The 15,101-nt window shown below is 37.1% G+C and overlaps 1 protein-coding gene across 1 annotated transcript; it reads left to right on the forward strand.

Annotated features, from left to right (window-relative positions):
- The first annotated feature begins 389 nt into the window (after positions 1 to 389).
- PIG-X (Phosphatidylinositol glycan anchor biosynthesis class X) lies at positions 390 to 14,016 on the forward strand. The gene is made up of 5 exons (XM_076207634.1): positions 390 to 801; positions 3,553 to 3,706; positions 4,636 to 4,766; positions 10,219 to 10,390; positions 11,276 to 14,016. The coding sequence occupies exons 1-5, from the start codon at positions 668 to 670 to the stop codon at positions 11,465 to 11,467; spliced, it is 783 nt and encodes a 260-aa protein (XP_076063749.1). The 5' UTR covers positions 390 to 667; the 3' UTR covers positions 11,468 to 14,016.
- The last annotated feature ends 1,085 nt before the right edge of the window (positions 14,017 to 15,101 follow it).

Genomic DNA, 15,101 nt, shown 5'->3' on the forward strand with positions numbered 1-15,101 from the left:
TATATATACAACTCGAATATGGACGCTTGAAAAGAAAACTAAGAGCTTGTGAAAGTGAAGAAGGTGATAAGTTATATATATGAACTGTAATAATTAGTTTCTTCGCGATTTGCACAGTAGTAATTTGTATTTGGTGAATTTTGGTGATATCTGCATACACAGCAATCCTAGTTCACGTCTCTTCCTAAGACATTGATCCACACTATTCATACATCTCAGAGATGCCGAAAATAAATGACAATGTAGTACAGAGGTCAGTGTAGGACACCTCAATGAACGTTCACGTGGGAATTGTAGCTTTTTTTTTTATGAATTAGGATGACCAATGCAGGATTTCCGTTTGCTTCTCATTTGAACAGCGAGCGCGCGATAGTAAATCAGTCCGTGGGATAAACGAAATCAAAACAAACCAGCAGACGACAGACTAGATGGATAAGCTAAAAGAGTGAAGATGTGAAACAAGGGCAAGAATATCAAGAGCTGTGATTGTTGGCTGTAAATACTTAACTGCAGTTTTTTTACTCGGTGAATTACTGGGTAGTATTTAGAATTTAGAGGATACATAGAGAAATGTGACGTTGTCTTCGTGAAATGTAAGTAGTGGTTGCAGTAACAATGAGGAACATCGACTGAGAATTTTCGTGAAGCGGCAATGAATTGAACTTTCATGATGTTTAGAGCAAGTAAATTGCTTCTCCTGGTTGTGGTGTGCATCCTCAAGGATGTTGAAGGGAGCTGCCCAACAATGCTGAAGACGAATGTGCAAGTGGAGAGGCGTCTGCTTGGGAAAGGATTTCATAGGTAAATGAGATGTACTGTGTGGAAATTTTGTCAGGAAATATAATATAAATATTTGTTTTGTAAAAAAATTAGCGATTTAAAGATTTTTTTTTTTTAGTTACTCAGTTATTTATTGTATGTTATGATTTTTATGTTGTAGGCAGAGGTGGAGCATTTGCCCAGGCTGTATTCAAACAGCCAATACTCAATAGTATAAAAAATATTGGGAATATTGTACAACTTGCCACTTTCATTGACCACTGATTTTCTGTATCAACCTATATTGAATACACATATTGATATGATTGTTCATATTTACCTATATATACATTGTAGTATGCACAATTCTATCCAATTGCTCCCACTCCCACACATTCATCCCATTAAGATGCACAGGCTCCACCAACTGAACATAAAAAAGGATACTACTCAGTTACAACAAACTACCACTAACCCCATGTGGCATATTGATACAAAAACACATACTTACTTAGATAACAAAACAAACACTATAAATCTGACTGAAACACATCCGACCTAGATATGGACCAAAAGGCCTCCTGTCGGCATGCTTCGCCTTTGTAATCCTTTGTAACACCTTATTTCAACAGACTACCCCAGATATTAATTCTAATGAAAAACTCCTCCATGACAAGTAAGAACTACTCTTATGTGTCTCTCTTTAGGTTACCATCTATTTAAAAAAAAATACCAACACAGAATAAGATTAGCCAAAGATATAGATTGTCTCATAAGCAGTCACTACACAGAAGACCCCAAATGCCTGATCTTACATTGGCTTACTCTAGCTTAATCCAGACAACAATATTATATATAATATCTCATCTATGAGCGAGTTCTGGGCTAACCTAGTTGCTGTTGTCAGTTACCCAAGAATTATTCACGAGTTTCCCGCAAAAGAGACCTAAGGCAATGGATTGATGACAATTACTTATCTTAATGTTTTGGGGCAAGAGGTGGCAGGGGACAATATTCTTTTTAGGATGATAATTAATTTTTGCCTTTTTCTTTAATTATTATTTATTTTTTTAATCATTATTTGTGGATCATGGCATTTTCATTGTATGATGATTTTAGACTGGTCCATCATATGGAGATTTTAGTCTGTTAAGTAGACTTAACTAGAACTGCCTCCCATTTGTAATGAGATTTTTTTTTCCTTTTTTTGAAATGCCAGGCTGGGTCAGAACAAGGATTGACTAGTTAGTTTCTACCAGGACTGTTGACAATGTTACTTTTGCTATTGCAGCTTCTGAAGGAAAATTTATTGACACCAAAATAATTCACCACATTTTTCACCAACATCATTACTTGGTGGTCATGTTGGATCAATACTCCCATTTGTAAAAAATGCAAAATTAGCCAAATAATGTTGACTATTCCTTTAACCTCTTTAATATGAGTCAAATGTTCACATACACATCAGGTTGCCTGATGTATGATGATGCAACACAATACATGCATTAGAAATTATATAGTTACTGCTGTTATACTCGTTATCTTTCACCCTGAATAAATATAACAGAAAATGTGATCAAGCCTCTTCACAGAATATGAGGGTCACTCAGCTACAACATAATATAATCAGGAAACTGACACCAGCATTCTTATATATCCCACTTGTAGCTCATGATGCATACATGTCATTATATTCAAGAGGTTATATTTCACTGACTGGAAACCAACTGTCCCACAATGTGGCACTGGTTCTTGTGCCTTTCCCATACATCTCTGGGAAGAAACATTGGACTAATATTTGTACTGCATTAGTTTGGAACAATTTCTCTCACTGTCTGATGGTAGTAAGAGGAGGGAAGCAGCCACTGATTATCAGCTCTCCTTATTTGAAAAGGTGGAGGTAATACAAAGTTGAAAAAAGATATCTTGGGTCTGGTCTGGAAACCTAGTGTCAGTCTTTTGGAACTACATCTCTGGATGGAGGCAAAAGTGTGAACAGGTTTTGAAGATAAATGGAAGGGAGATCATTTTCATTGATGCATATCTCACAAATATCCATTGTTGATTCCATTGTAGCCAGAGTTTAGAAAAACCTAGATTATCTAAACCTAACTTGAACTAACCTAACCTAACTTATCACAGCATAGTCGTCTTTAAGCATAACTTGTATACCTCAGTTTTCATGAGGTCGATGTTATAGTAAATACTTGTATAGGAATACACCTGGATTAAGTGCTCTAAAAGCTTGAAGTCATCCTACATGGTGGTTTAATTTGTTTACAATGTTGATTATGTGGTTTTTATGCCTTTTTTTGGGGCCACCTCTCTTGTAAGGGGAAAACAGCCTTTGGTATATGTATGTATGTGTATTGACTTATATGACAGAGACTAGTTAGGCAAAATATTATCTTAATTTCTCTCTCTCTTTATTTTCTAGCTTTACTATGTATCCTGTTCATTTAAACAAGTTATTTATACAAGTCCTCTAAAGGCATCAGTCACTGAATCATTGAATTATGCTAAAAGTATCCTGGTATCCTTTTGTGTATTGAACTTCTAAATTTGTGTTGAGCTTTATAAATAGATATGATTACAGTACTTTAACTGATATTATGAAAATATGGCTGCTACATATTTATCTCATTATTGAACAAAGTTTTTATACATACCAAGGTTTCATTATGGCACTTGCATTAATTCATGATCACTAATTTTAAATGCTATTTATCAAGCAGTCTTGGTCAAGTAGCTTTTTTATGAGCTTAGAATCCACATTTCCTTTTTTCCTTACAGAGACTTAGAGACAACTGTATATGTATCATCACCTGAGGATTTGTCAGGTTGCAAGATACTTCTAAAAGATATATTACCATCTGGAGCATATGCAGACACTAATCAGCTAAAGTTCTTGAAAGCTCTTGGAGGACCCAGCTTCCATATTCCACAGGTTGGTAGTACTATATTCATGTTCCTTTACCTGTAGTGATTTAGTGGAATGTAGAGGTTTTGTGGGACCAATGATGAGTACCTGCATATGGTGGTCCTGCAAGGTGTTCAGTAAAGCTACTCATTTTCAAAACCTGTCAACCCTCTCACCTCCATCAGGAGGTGGAGCCCTTAGAGGCTGGCATTTGGTCGTCATTCTGAGCCCAGGATCTCTCTCTGTCAACTTTAGGTGTATTTCTTACATTTTTTCACATATGGAGAGCTGACAACCGATGAGTGTTCTCCTCTCTCAGTAACTCTGGTCAGGCACAAAATTCCAGAGTGGGATCAGGATTTATGTCAACTTTAGGTGTATTTCTTACACTTTTTCACAAATGGAGAACTGACAACCAATGACTGTTCTCCTCTCCCTGTGACTCTGATCTGGTAACGTAGAAACAGTCCCATCCTGATACAACATATACAATAGTTCAAAGTTTTTTCCCAGAGAGATCTATGGGATGTTTCAAGGACTGTTGCCAGCTACAGCGGGGCTGCGGGTTTTTCACTTGTTGAAGGGAAACTGGAGTCAATGATTGATTGATTGATAGAGGTTATGTTCAGAACTATATTTTTGTTATGATATTTTTCTTCTCTAGTGGCCAGTTTTTCATAGCATAGACTTTCCTCATGGCCAATCAGTGTACAGTCTATGGATATTCATTATATTTTTATGTATGGATTTGTAATAACCATTGTTGTTCATTCATGAAGAAGTTGGGTCTAAACTAATGGTACACTACAGTGAACTCAGCTACTTCCATATAAGAGGAAAAGGCCTAATGGTATATGTATATACATAAATCTTATTTAAAAAATTTCAGTTCTTGCATTATAGTAAAAATTCAAAATAATAATTCTGTAATTTATAGAAGTTAAATTTACTTTCAGACAGTAAATGTTGAGACACCAGAACATCTTTCATCTAAGACATTTGTGTATTTGTTTGCAAAACCACAACCCACCCTACAGGATCATCTCCTTGTTAACCTAACTATTCCTGTACATTTTAGATATCACAGGTGAGCATTTCCTCGAGGTTTATGAATTTACACTTCTTTTGATAATTTCATGAATATATGCATATTTATATACTGTCCTAGCCTCCTGATAGGGGGAGTTTATTATGTTAAACGGAGTCATAAACCAAATGAAATTATAATATCCCCACAAGGGGGTATTAACCACTTTAGTACGAGTCAAATTTTCGTGCACAGCATTGGCTGCCATATGTATGATGCATTATAAAATATAAAGTCACTGCTGTATTACTCATTCCCATTTACTCTGAGTAATAATAAACACAGAAAACGTGATCAAACCAGTTCACAGAATTCGGGGTAACTCTGTGCAATTACAAAAATATATAATCAAAATGCCAACACCGGCATCCTCTTGTACCCATTCACGCCTCATAATGCCAACGTAGGTGTCATCGTATCAAAGTGGTTAATACTTGAGGGGATTCACCCAAGCTGAATGAGATTGTCTAGTGGTAGTCATCCCTTTAGGTTACATTATCCATTTATTCATCTGCAATATCATTATTGCGATAATTTATCAAGTGTCTGTTTAACAACTACTGTAAATGAGAATACAATTATTTGTTACCTGTTTTAGGCATAAAGAAGAAGATTGAAGCAATTGTGACCCATAGGTGGGTGTTATCGCAATAATTTATCACGATAATGCCCACCTATGTCCATGTGTCCAAACCATCCCAATAATCTTTCATCAGCCCTATCTGCCATCTCCTTTTCCACTCCTGCTCTCCTCCTCACCTCCTCTTTTCTCACTATCCAACGTAGTAACCTCTACCCAGACGTTTCATCTCAAACACGTTTTTATTTTTCTTCTCTGCCTCTCTTGAATTCTAAGTCTGCCCCATACAATGCTGTTGGTACATCACCCCTACATATAATCTTCTCTTTGCATCCATTCACAGATGCCTATTTCTCATAACACTTTTTAATCACCCAAGGCATTTACTTGCTTCTCTCAATCTATAATTTGCCTCTACCTCCTCTCCTCCCTTCCCTGCCACATGTGACCCCAAATACTTAAAGCTATCCACTTCCTCCAGCCTCTCTCCTTTTAGACTTGCTTCCAACTCACTGCCATCCTCTACCCTTGTACATCTCATCACCTTGCTTTTATCCACATTTACCTTCAACTTTCTCCTATCACATACCTTCCCAAACTCTGTCACTAACTCCCTCTGACCCTGTCTTAAGCGCAGTGATGTTGGCAAACAACGACTGGCTCACCTCACACTTTTCTCCATTTTCTTTAACCATCTCCAGTCCTCTGCCCAATACCCTAGCCTTTTCCTACCACACCACTCCACCATCCATGTACACATTGAACAGCCATGGTGACATGACACACCCCTCAAACCACTCACTCTCACCATTTCCCACTCTAACACAGGCTGAACTACTCTCATAAAAACTCTTGACTGCCCGTAACAACTTTTCCCCAATCGCCTATATCTGCAAAACCTACCACAGTGCCTTCCTGTCTATCCTGTCATAAACCTTTTCCAAATCCATAAAGGCTAAAAAAAAAATCCTTATTTTTTCCTAAAGCTTTCTCATATGTCTTCCTTACCACAAAAACCTGATCCACACAATCCCTACCTTTCCTAAACTCACACTGTTCCTCACAAATTACTCCCTCTTTTCCTCTCCTAATACATACACACATGCAGGATCATTAGCAAATAACAATTAGCTCACCTCCCATTTTTCTCCATTTTCCTTAACCATTACCATTGCTTTTACCTCCTGCACTACTGCATCCATGTACACAGTGAACATATATATATATATATACAATTATACTGGTATATATAGCAAATGGCCCTTTTCTCCCTATAAGGGGAGGTGGGGGGCTGCCAAGCTGTACACTCACACTTGACCCATCCCACATTCATTTGTTGTAATTTTTATGTTATTGCACTGTGGTGAATAATGGAAATAAAGCACTGTACTAGGTAATGAATTGCAGGTGAGGCCATGGACATATTAGAGCTGACACACTAGTAGACAATAAACAAGTTGCTGTTTTATAACAATATGCACAAGTTATTACTTAAACAAATTATTATTATTATTACTATTATTATATGTACACTAATTCCTGATCAAATGAATCTCCTCAATATGCGAATTGACGCAAATGTGACAAACTTATTTTTTCCAAGTCCCCATTTCATATGTACAAATTTCAGTTTGTGGGTTGTGTGTGGTGAAACACATGATGTGGTGCATTCATTTCATGCCAAACTCCCAGCTGAATCAGCTGGACCAGCCAGCTAATGAACAGCCTCCCAGTTACATACTGAGTCAGTATTGCAAAGACAGTCATAGTGTGTGGTTGTGTGCCATTGGTCTCCATTCCTTTGTTGTTTTTGCAGTGATTTTTATATTTTGTTGATTATTGCAAACCCTTAAAGTCCTTTGTCCAGAGCTAAGCCATCAGCAAAATATCACAGAACTACTTTACAAAGGATTACTAAGAAACAGCATGCCAACAGAAGACCTTTTGGTCCATAAATAGGTTGGATGTGGAAAAAAAAGAATAAAAAACAAACAAACAGATAAATGATAGTAATAAACATAATTGTAATAATTTATAATTAATGAATAAATATAAAATAAATAAATGATAATAAAGAAATAAAGAGGCTAAAATAGAATAAATGGCAGTCATTACAACATATTGCTTAGGTGTTTATAATATGAATCTTAAATTTTCGAACTGGAAGTTTATTCCATTCATTTACTACACAGTTGGCAAAGTTGTTTCTACCCACTTTCAAATTAAATCTACCATTATTTCTTGTCTAATTCACACTCAGTATGAAATTTTTGTCACTTTTGGTGTTGTCAGTTCCCTTTAGAATCATAAAGACCTGTATCAAATCACCCACGAGTCTATGCTTTTTTAGGGAATATAGATTCATATTTTTAGTCAATTTTCATATGGTTTATTTCTGATATTTGAAATAAGCTTTGTGACTCGCCACTGTACTTTTTCCAATCTGTCAAATGTCTTTAATGAGATTTGGTGACCATTCAGAAACAGCATATTCCAAATGTGAATGAACTAATGATTTATGAAACTTGTTAATGATAGATGGACTTTTTAAGATCAAAAGATTGTGCAATCAGTCCTAAAATCCTATTTGCTTTCTCTGAGGTGGAAATACACTGCTTAGATGATTCGAAATCATTACTGATGATTACTCAGAGATCCTTCTCACCATCAACTTTTGTTAACGAATTTCTAAATAACTTGTAATTGTACTTATTTACTTGTCATTTTTACCTATGTGCATAACCTTACATTTACTTGAGTTAAATTTCATTAGCCACTTTAATGCTAGACCAAAAATTGGAAATTATTGGGAGAGTTAAGGCAAATTAACTTAATTGTATTTACTTGGGGTGGTTGTATGTTTTGACATAGCCACCTTCTTTATAAGAGGGAAAAGGTCCTTTGATATATATGCATATGTATGTAGCACAGTGGTAGAGTTCCTGGCTGCCTCTATGGCAGTCTGGGTTCGAATCCTGCCTAGGGCTGAAATCATTTCAGTATTGCTGTGCTGCAAGTTGTTACTCCAACTCTTGTATGTGGGGAGTTGGGTGCGTGTATATAAGGTGACAGCATTATCCATAGATCGGTCATATATGAGCTCTGACCTCTCTTCTAGGAGGGAAATAGCTGTCGATCACGAGTCCAACATGTGATCCAAGACACATGGTGAATCACATAATTAGAAGAACTGAGTTACCCTTGTTGGGTCCTATCACTTCTTTTCTATAAGTCAGGCTTAGCTATAAATTAGTTATTAGTTTTAAATTGAACTATGTCTCCATTTAGGCTGTTCCATGAGTTGAGACACTTGTATTGAAAACAGTTTCTTTTTAGTTTGTTCCCATGACACAACGTTCTCCTGTCTCAAACCAAGAGATTTGCTGTCAGTTTCATTCATTCCTTTCATTGACCTGAACACTGCTTTCTTTTCTTCTAATGGTGGCAAGTCCAACACATCTAAAGGTTTATCTTCTTGGGGGAACCAGTGGTGGGTACTTGCTGGTGGGGATCCTGCAAGTTGGATTTCAGAGTCATCTCCTTGCTTCTCATCTTCAAAAACCATTAACGCCTCCACCTTATTTGGAGTCCTCAGTCTCTGGACTGCTGAAGATTTGTTTCCATCAGTTTCAACTGTAATTCCTCTATTGTTTTATACAAGGAGAGTAGATGACCAGTTACTGCTTCCCTCTCCCTACTACTATGGTATATGCTGAAGACATGGAAACTATACCACACCAATACAGTGCAGAAAACAATCCAAATTTTCTCACCAAGAATATCCGATGATATTTGCCAGTCACTGTGGGAATGTCAGTTTCTGGTTGGTAAAACTCAAGGCAACAATTGTCATCATATCCTAAGCTTGTGGTCACTTTGGTCACTGCTTTTCGTATTTCCTCAGTCTTGTTTATATCCTTCCTCTTGTGTGGGTCTCATGCATGAAAAAAAAAATCTGGGCACTTGATTGAATGCTTGACTACACCACCATTGCATATTCTGATCTGGGGTGGATTAAGATGAGTGATCTTGGGCCCAGACCAAGAACCAGCCTCGTAAGGCCCTTATGGGTGGAGGTAAAAGTATTAATGGTGTTCAAAATGTGAGCGGGTTTGCGGGTGTTACATATGTACCAGATAATCACGAAGAACCCACAGTTGGAATAAAAGGAAACTTTAGAAGAAAGGGTAACTTCTATATTTTGGCTAATAGCTATAGTCCTCTTCAGGAAGTACTTTCCTGAAGAGGGCTATAGCTATTAGCTGAAATATAGAAATTACACTTTCTTCTAAAGTTTCCTTTTATTCCAACTGTGGGTTCTTTGTGATTATTATTTACAAATGTGCTACAACATTTTGTCTAAGTGATATGTACCAGAGTTTATTTCTGTGATATCCCTTTCCCTTCATTGTTGTTGTGGATCCTCTGTTGGCAGGTAATCTCTGTACCTATTTTATTAATGTTTGTCCCTCGGCTGTCATTTGTTGGATTTTGTCAGTAATTTTTAGCCGATTCATTATATGACATTGAAGTAGGTTTGGTAATTTTTTTCTTCAAATTTCCACTTCCGTTTCACTTCTGATCTTCAAATTTTATCTCAAGTTTCATGGTAATTTTAGTAAGCTTGTATGCTCATATTTGCCCTATACAAAGATTTCTTTTTCTTCAACTTTGAGTCCCTTTTATTGGATGATATTGATGATCCATTGATTGTAAATCTTTCCCAAATTCATCTTCTTTTGTGGTTATATATGATCAATCTCAGTCTGTCTAATTTAGTTTTGAGCTCAAAATCTGTGTAATATTATAATTGAATGCAGGAATACATGTGTATGAGTGCAGTATTAATTGCAGTATTTTATCCTTTTCCAGAGCTCGTAATGGTAACATTTACCCGCTTACAGTGAGTATAACTGTCCCACATCCATCAGTACTCCTCATGTGTGAAGAATTTGTAGAAGGTTGCCTTCCACTGCTATTGCTAGAACCCTGTCCCCCAGACGGAAGAGACTCGTGTGAATGGCTTCCTCTGCATTCTTTTAGTGTAAGGAAAGATTTCTGTTATTTGATATTTTCTATCAAAATGTCATCTTCTAGGATTGTTTTATGGCTTGAAGTGTTGATGGGTAGTTTTAACCTTCCTTTTTATAATAACTCTTGATCTGATAAGAAGTTGTTTTGGTCATATCCTGTCTTTCTTTCTGGGAAGCCACTCATGGGTTGCATAATATATGGGTGCTGAGTGGGGGAATTTAAGTGTTAGGATAATGATATGTGCCATATATATGCCTTGTAAAATAAACTTATTTTTTTACTTGAGAATACCTTGAGAAATCTCCATGCATCTTAAAAGATAGATTCGTCCATCACACACAAGACATATCACCTCATATAACACCATTCTGCCTTAGCCATATCCACACAACACTGTTTCTTCAAGTGACTTATGGACTGACTGGATTCTGGTTTTGGGATATACACTGTAGATGGTTTACTGGAGTTGATTTTGGTGCTATGCATTATTAATTTTATGGGTTTGTTTCATATTTGTAGATTTTTTTTGTTTTTGTATTCTTGATTTGGGATATAAGGTTGTGGAAACATATCTTAATGTAGTTTATATGAGCTGTTAGTTTTTTTTATTATAAATATATCATTCTGGTGTCTTAATCCTGTGATGGCAGTTGTTCTGAGATTAGTGTTTGTTTTTACTCTTTCTTATTTGCAAAGTGAAGGTCATGTGTGTATTTTAAGTGTCCTAGTGGTTGTGTTTTTGTTGAGTGGCAGGTGCTGACCATTCAAAAAGATAAGAGTTCAAGTCTCATATCAGTTAATAACAGTGTCACATTAATTTACTTTTAAGTGTTGGGTGCAAGTAGATGGAGTTGAAATTAAGAAAACTAAAATGAATATCTATGACTCTTTGCAGACTACAGAAGCAGTAGCGGGTCAGATACCTGTTGGTAACACAAATTTACTGGACACTGTTCTTCTCGCAACCACCACAGTCACAGGAGGAGCTGTTTTGCTCATACTCACAGCCGTAAGGAAAAAGAAACCAATTCAGCTGACAGTGCAAGGAGCACACTGTTGCATATCTCCAGACTTGTACGATTTGTGAAATGTCTTTAATGAGATCCCTATACAGGTATTGACTGCATTAGGATTTATACATACATACATACATACATACATACATACCAAGGGCTTTTTTCCCCTTACAAGGGAGGTAACCAAAGTCAAAAGGCATAATTCCACTCCCACCCATTTCACCGTCAACCTTTCCACTCCCATCCACCAGCCCTCCCTCCCTCTTATCTTGGCTCCTCCTGGATGATGGGCCATCTTTGCATCTTGCCCATCACTCTAGGTCAGAAGCAATGCAGCAAGACACACCACATCCACAGCAAGGCTGCTTCATTTAATTGGCGACCCCCTCTCTCTCCCCTCATGCAGTAGTATTGAAAATGGGAAGAATTCCCTTTGTGCTGTGTCAAAATATCATTCACACATAACCAATCCCTAACCCCCACCCATTCCTTTCCATATATCACAGTATCATCCATACACAGCCATTCTCTACTCACCCCTATCTTCTGCCTTCTCCCTTCCTTCCTCAACAGACAACCCCCTCTTGCTCAATACTCCTTTTACCCCATCCATCCATCTCATCCTGAGTCGTGCCCTAATGTTTGCTTCGTCCACTTCTGCCTTTCACACCTCTTTTACTAATCTTTCTTCACTCATTCTTTCCATGTGCCCAAACCTATCTCCCATCTCCCTCTCCACCCTCACTCTCCTCCTCACCTCTTTGTTTCTCACTCTATCTAACCTTGTAACCCCCACCTTCTCAGACATTTCATCTCAAACACATTTAAACTCTTCCTCTCTTATGTTCCATGTCTCTGCCATATAAGATTTATACAGTCAATAATTTAGTGACTGTAGTGACACCTCTATGGACCAGAGCTATGTAGTATTCTTTTATGGTTGGAGAGAAGAGAACAATGATCAGTTTTAACTCTTACTATCCCTCTTTTCTATTACCCAGAGCTGGGTGCATTCTTTGGTGCATTCCTCTGTGTGTTCCTCAGTGTCCTGACTGGCATGACTTTGCTCAGGACACTGGAATGCACCGAGGAATGTGTATAGCTCTGCTGTTACCCTTCTTGAAAATCTTGTTAACTACATCCATTACTCCACCTCTGCGGCATATTGTCTCTGTGGATAGAAGTGTTGATTGTTGGTGATAGAATACCATTGTCACTGACATGGGCATATTATTAACATATGCAAGAATAATACAAGTGCAGAGAATGTGCTAATATGTATTAAAAATATCCTACGAGTATCTTCCAATGAAGTCAGCATATGAGATATTATTGCAAAGAAAATGGTTGTCATATAATTTTTTGATAATCTGTGTTTGCTGCTGTGCAGTACTTACTTTACTAATGCGAGTTATTATGAAGTATGAGGAGGAGCAAAGATAAAAGGGAGGGAGGGGGGTGAATGGGAGTGGAATATATTGGGACGGAATGGGTGGGAGTGGATTTTATGCCTTTTTTTTTGGCTACCTCCCTTGTAAGTGGGAAAAGCTATTGGTATATGTTTGTATATGTATGTATGAAATATAGCAAAGATTGAATGTTGTGTTAGTATCCAAGCTCTACAGGGAGCTAAAGATAACAAGGAAACAAAGGGTGGTGGATAGGAATGGAATGAGTAAAAGTGGGTTCATGCTTTGACTGGTTACCTCCCTTATAAAGAAGAAGAAGCCCTTGGTATATAGATATAATGTTGTGTGTGAAAAGTTTCAAATAATACAGGTTTCACACAAGCTTTACAATGAGAGTGAGAATTAACAGAATAATTCTTTTTTTATGAGAGTTTATGTACTGATACAAAGGGTGTATAACTGTTTTTTCCATACCCTTTGAACATAAGATCCTTCAGATAATCACAAGTATCTGTCAGTATCAAGATTGTTGAATATAGAAATGTAAAGTATGGTAAAAGCATTATTCAAGATCAGTTCAAACTCGTGACAATTGAGTGTTTCCCAAAACTTAATAAAATTGCCCAGTGGCATGAGACAATATATAACAATATAAATTGTAGCAGAAAATTATATATATTGTTATATATTTTTTCTTGAGCCACTGGGCAATTTTAATTAGTTTTGGGAAATGGTTGTCGAGTTTAAACCAATCTTGAATAATATTCTTAACATAACTTACATTTTTTTTATTCAACTTTCTGGATGCTAACAGGTATTTGTGATCATCTGAAGGTGAATCTCATGTTCAAATGGTATGGAAAAAAAAAAATTGCTTCTGACCCAGGGCATTGGGTGGGAGACGGCGATGACCCATCATCCATGAGGAGATACAATGAGAGGAAGGAAAGGGTGGTGGTGGAGGGGAGTGGGTACATGCATTTTGATATGTCTGCCTCCCTTGTATAAATAGATAAATCATGGTGAAATTTGTGAGTGAAGAGGGGATAATAATGTTTTCTTTTTTCTAGCATTCTTATTGAATTTTAGAAAAGCTTATGTGTAATTAACAAAGATCCAGTGTGTATAATTTGTGTCATTTCTTCTTTATAAGAAACAATTATATTTAAGTCTTTGTATATAAATGAAATGGTGAAAGTGATTCACTTTTATTTCAAAACCAAATGGGGGCTGTGGATTTCTGTCAAGAAATGGGATTATGAATTTGTGATGAAACATTTCCATTACAAGAGTGCTTACCCAATATGGAAGGTAAGTATTGTCTAAGGATGGCTTGTTTCCCCTCAAATGTTGTGTGATGTTGGTGCCGAGTCTTAAATTGTACACATGATATAGGTTGAATTGATTTTTTTTTAATGTACTAAATCTAGTCTTTGTAGGATGCTTGCTAGCCGAGTGGGTTAGGGTGTTGTTACTTGTGGCAAAGGTCGAGATGATGATGATTCAAATCCTACTTGGGGCAAGTTGAACTAAGGGAATGGTTCATGAAATACCACGCTACAAAGTCCCCTGTAAGGGGTACCATCCTAGCCTCCCGATAGGGGGGAGTTTGTGATGTTAAACCAAATCATCATAAATCAAATCTAGTTTTTCTTGATGTGTTGAATGGAGAATATGCATCCTGATGTAACCCTGTAAGGGTCTAAGGTGATGAGATTGATTAAAGCAGACAGATGTGGTTGCAGAACCTACTGTATGTAAGTGATGAACTAAATTTGCAGATGGCATTCACATCTATTCTATATAACCCAGAGCTATCCAGTCCTCAGTGTCTTTCTTCCCCACTTTGGTCCCTATGGTTCACACACACGCCCTCCCTTTCAACCAAGTCACAATTTTTCAATTATCAGTTAGGTAATTTGCATACTTGTGTCTCTTTGTGAAGCCCTACAGAAGGTTGATTCATATGTAAAAAAGGAGGACAGGTGAATACAGATCCCCAGCCCATATGCAAAGATGCAACTGTGAGTAACTCATGAAAAGTTGCTCTATGCAGATATACAGCAGTGAGGACTTCCCCTATAAATAATTATGCATAACCTCAACCCTAGGTGAGCAAGTTTTTGTTGTTGTTCCCTAGACTGTCTGTCCGAGCAGTCCCGTCTCCCCAAGGAATGCCTCAGCCGAAACTGGGTTTTCCCACAAATCCTTTATAGAGTGTATGTTGTGTTGTTTGTGTGCATGATTGTGTATAAAGCAGTCTTCCATTATGTGTTGTATGGTATGGGGTGAAGTG

Source organism: Oratosquilla oratoria, chromosome 24, assembly GCF_046742065.1.
Source record: "Oratosquilla oratoria isolate Oo_2021 chromosome 24, ASM4674206v1, whole genome shotgun sequence".
NCBI lineage: Eukaryota > Metazoa > Arthropoda > Malacostraca > Stomatopoda > Squillidae > Oratosquilla > Oratosquilla oratoria.

Excerpts from the sequence above, each read along its gene's own strand:
- PIG-X (XM_076207634.1), top strand. The coding sequence starts at position 668 with ATGATGTTTAGAGCAAGTAAATTGCTTCTCCTGGTTGTGGTGTGCATC. Across the intron at positions 802-3,552 it reads CTTGGGAAAGGATTTCATAG|AGACTTAGAGACAACTGTAT; the intron begins GTAAATGAGATG and ends TTTTCCTTACAG. Across the intron at positions 3,707-4,635 it reads CCAGCTTCCATATTCCACAG|ACAGTAAATGTTGAGACACC; the intron begins GTTGGTAGTACT and ends ATTTACTTTCAG.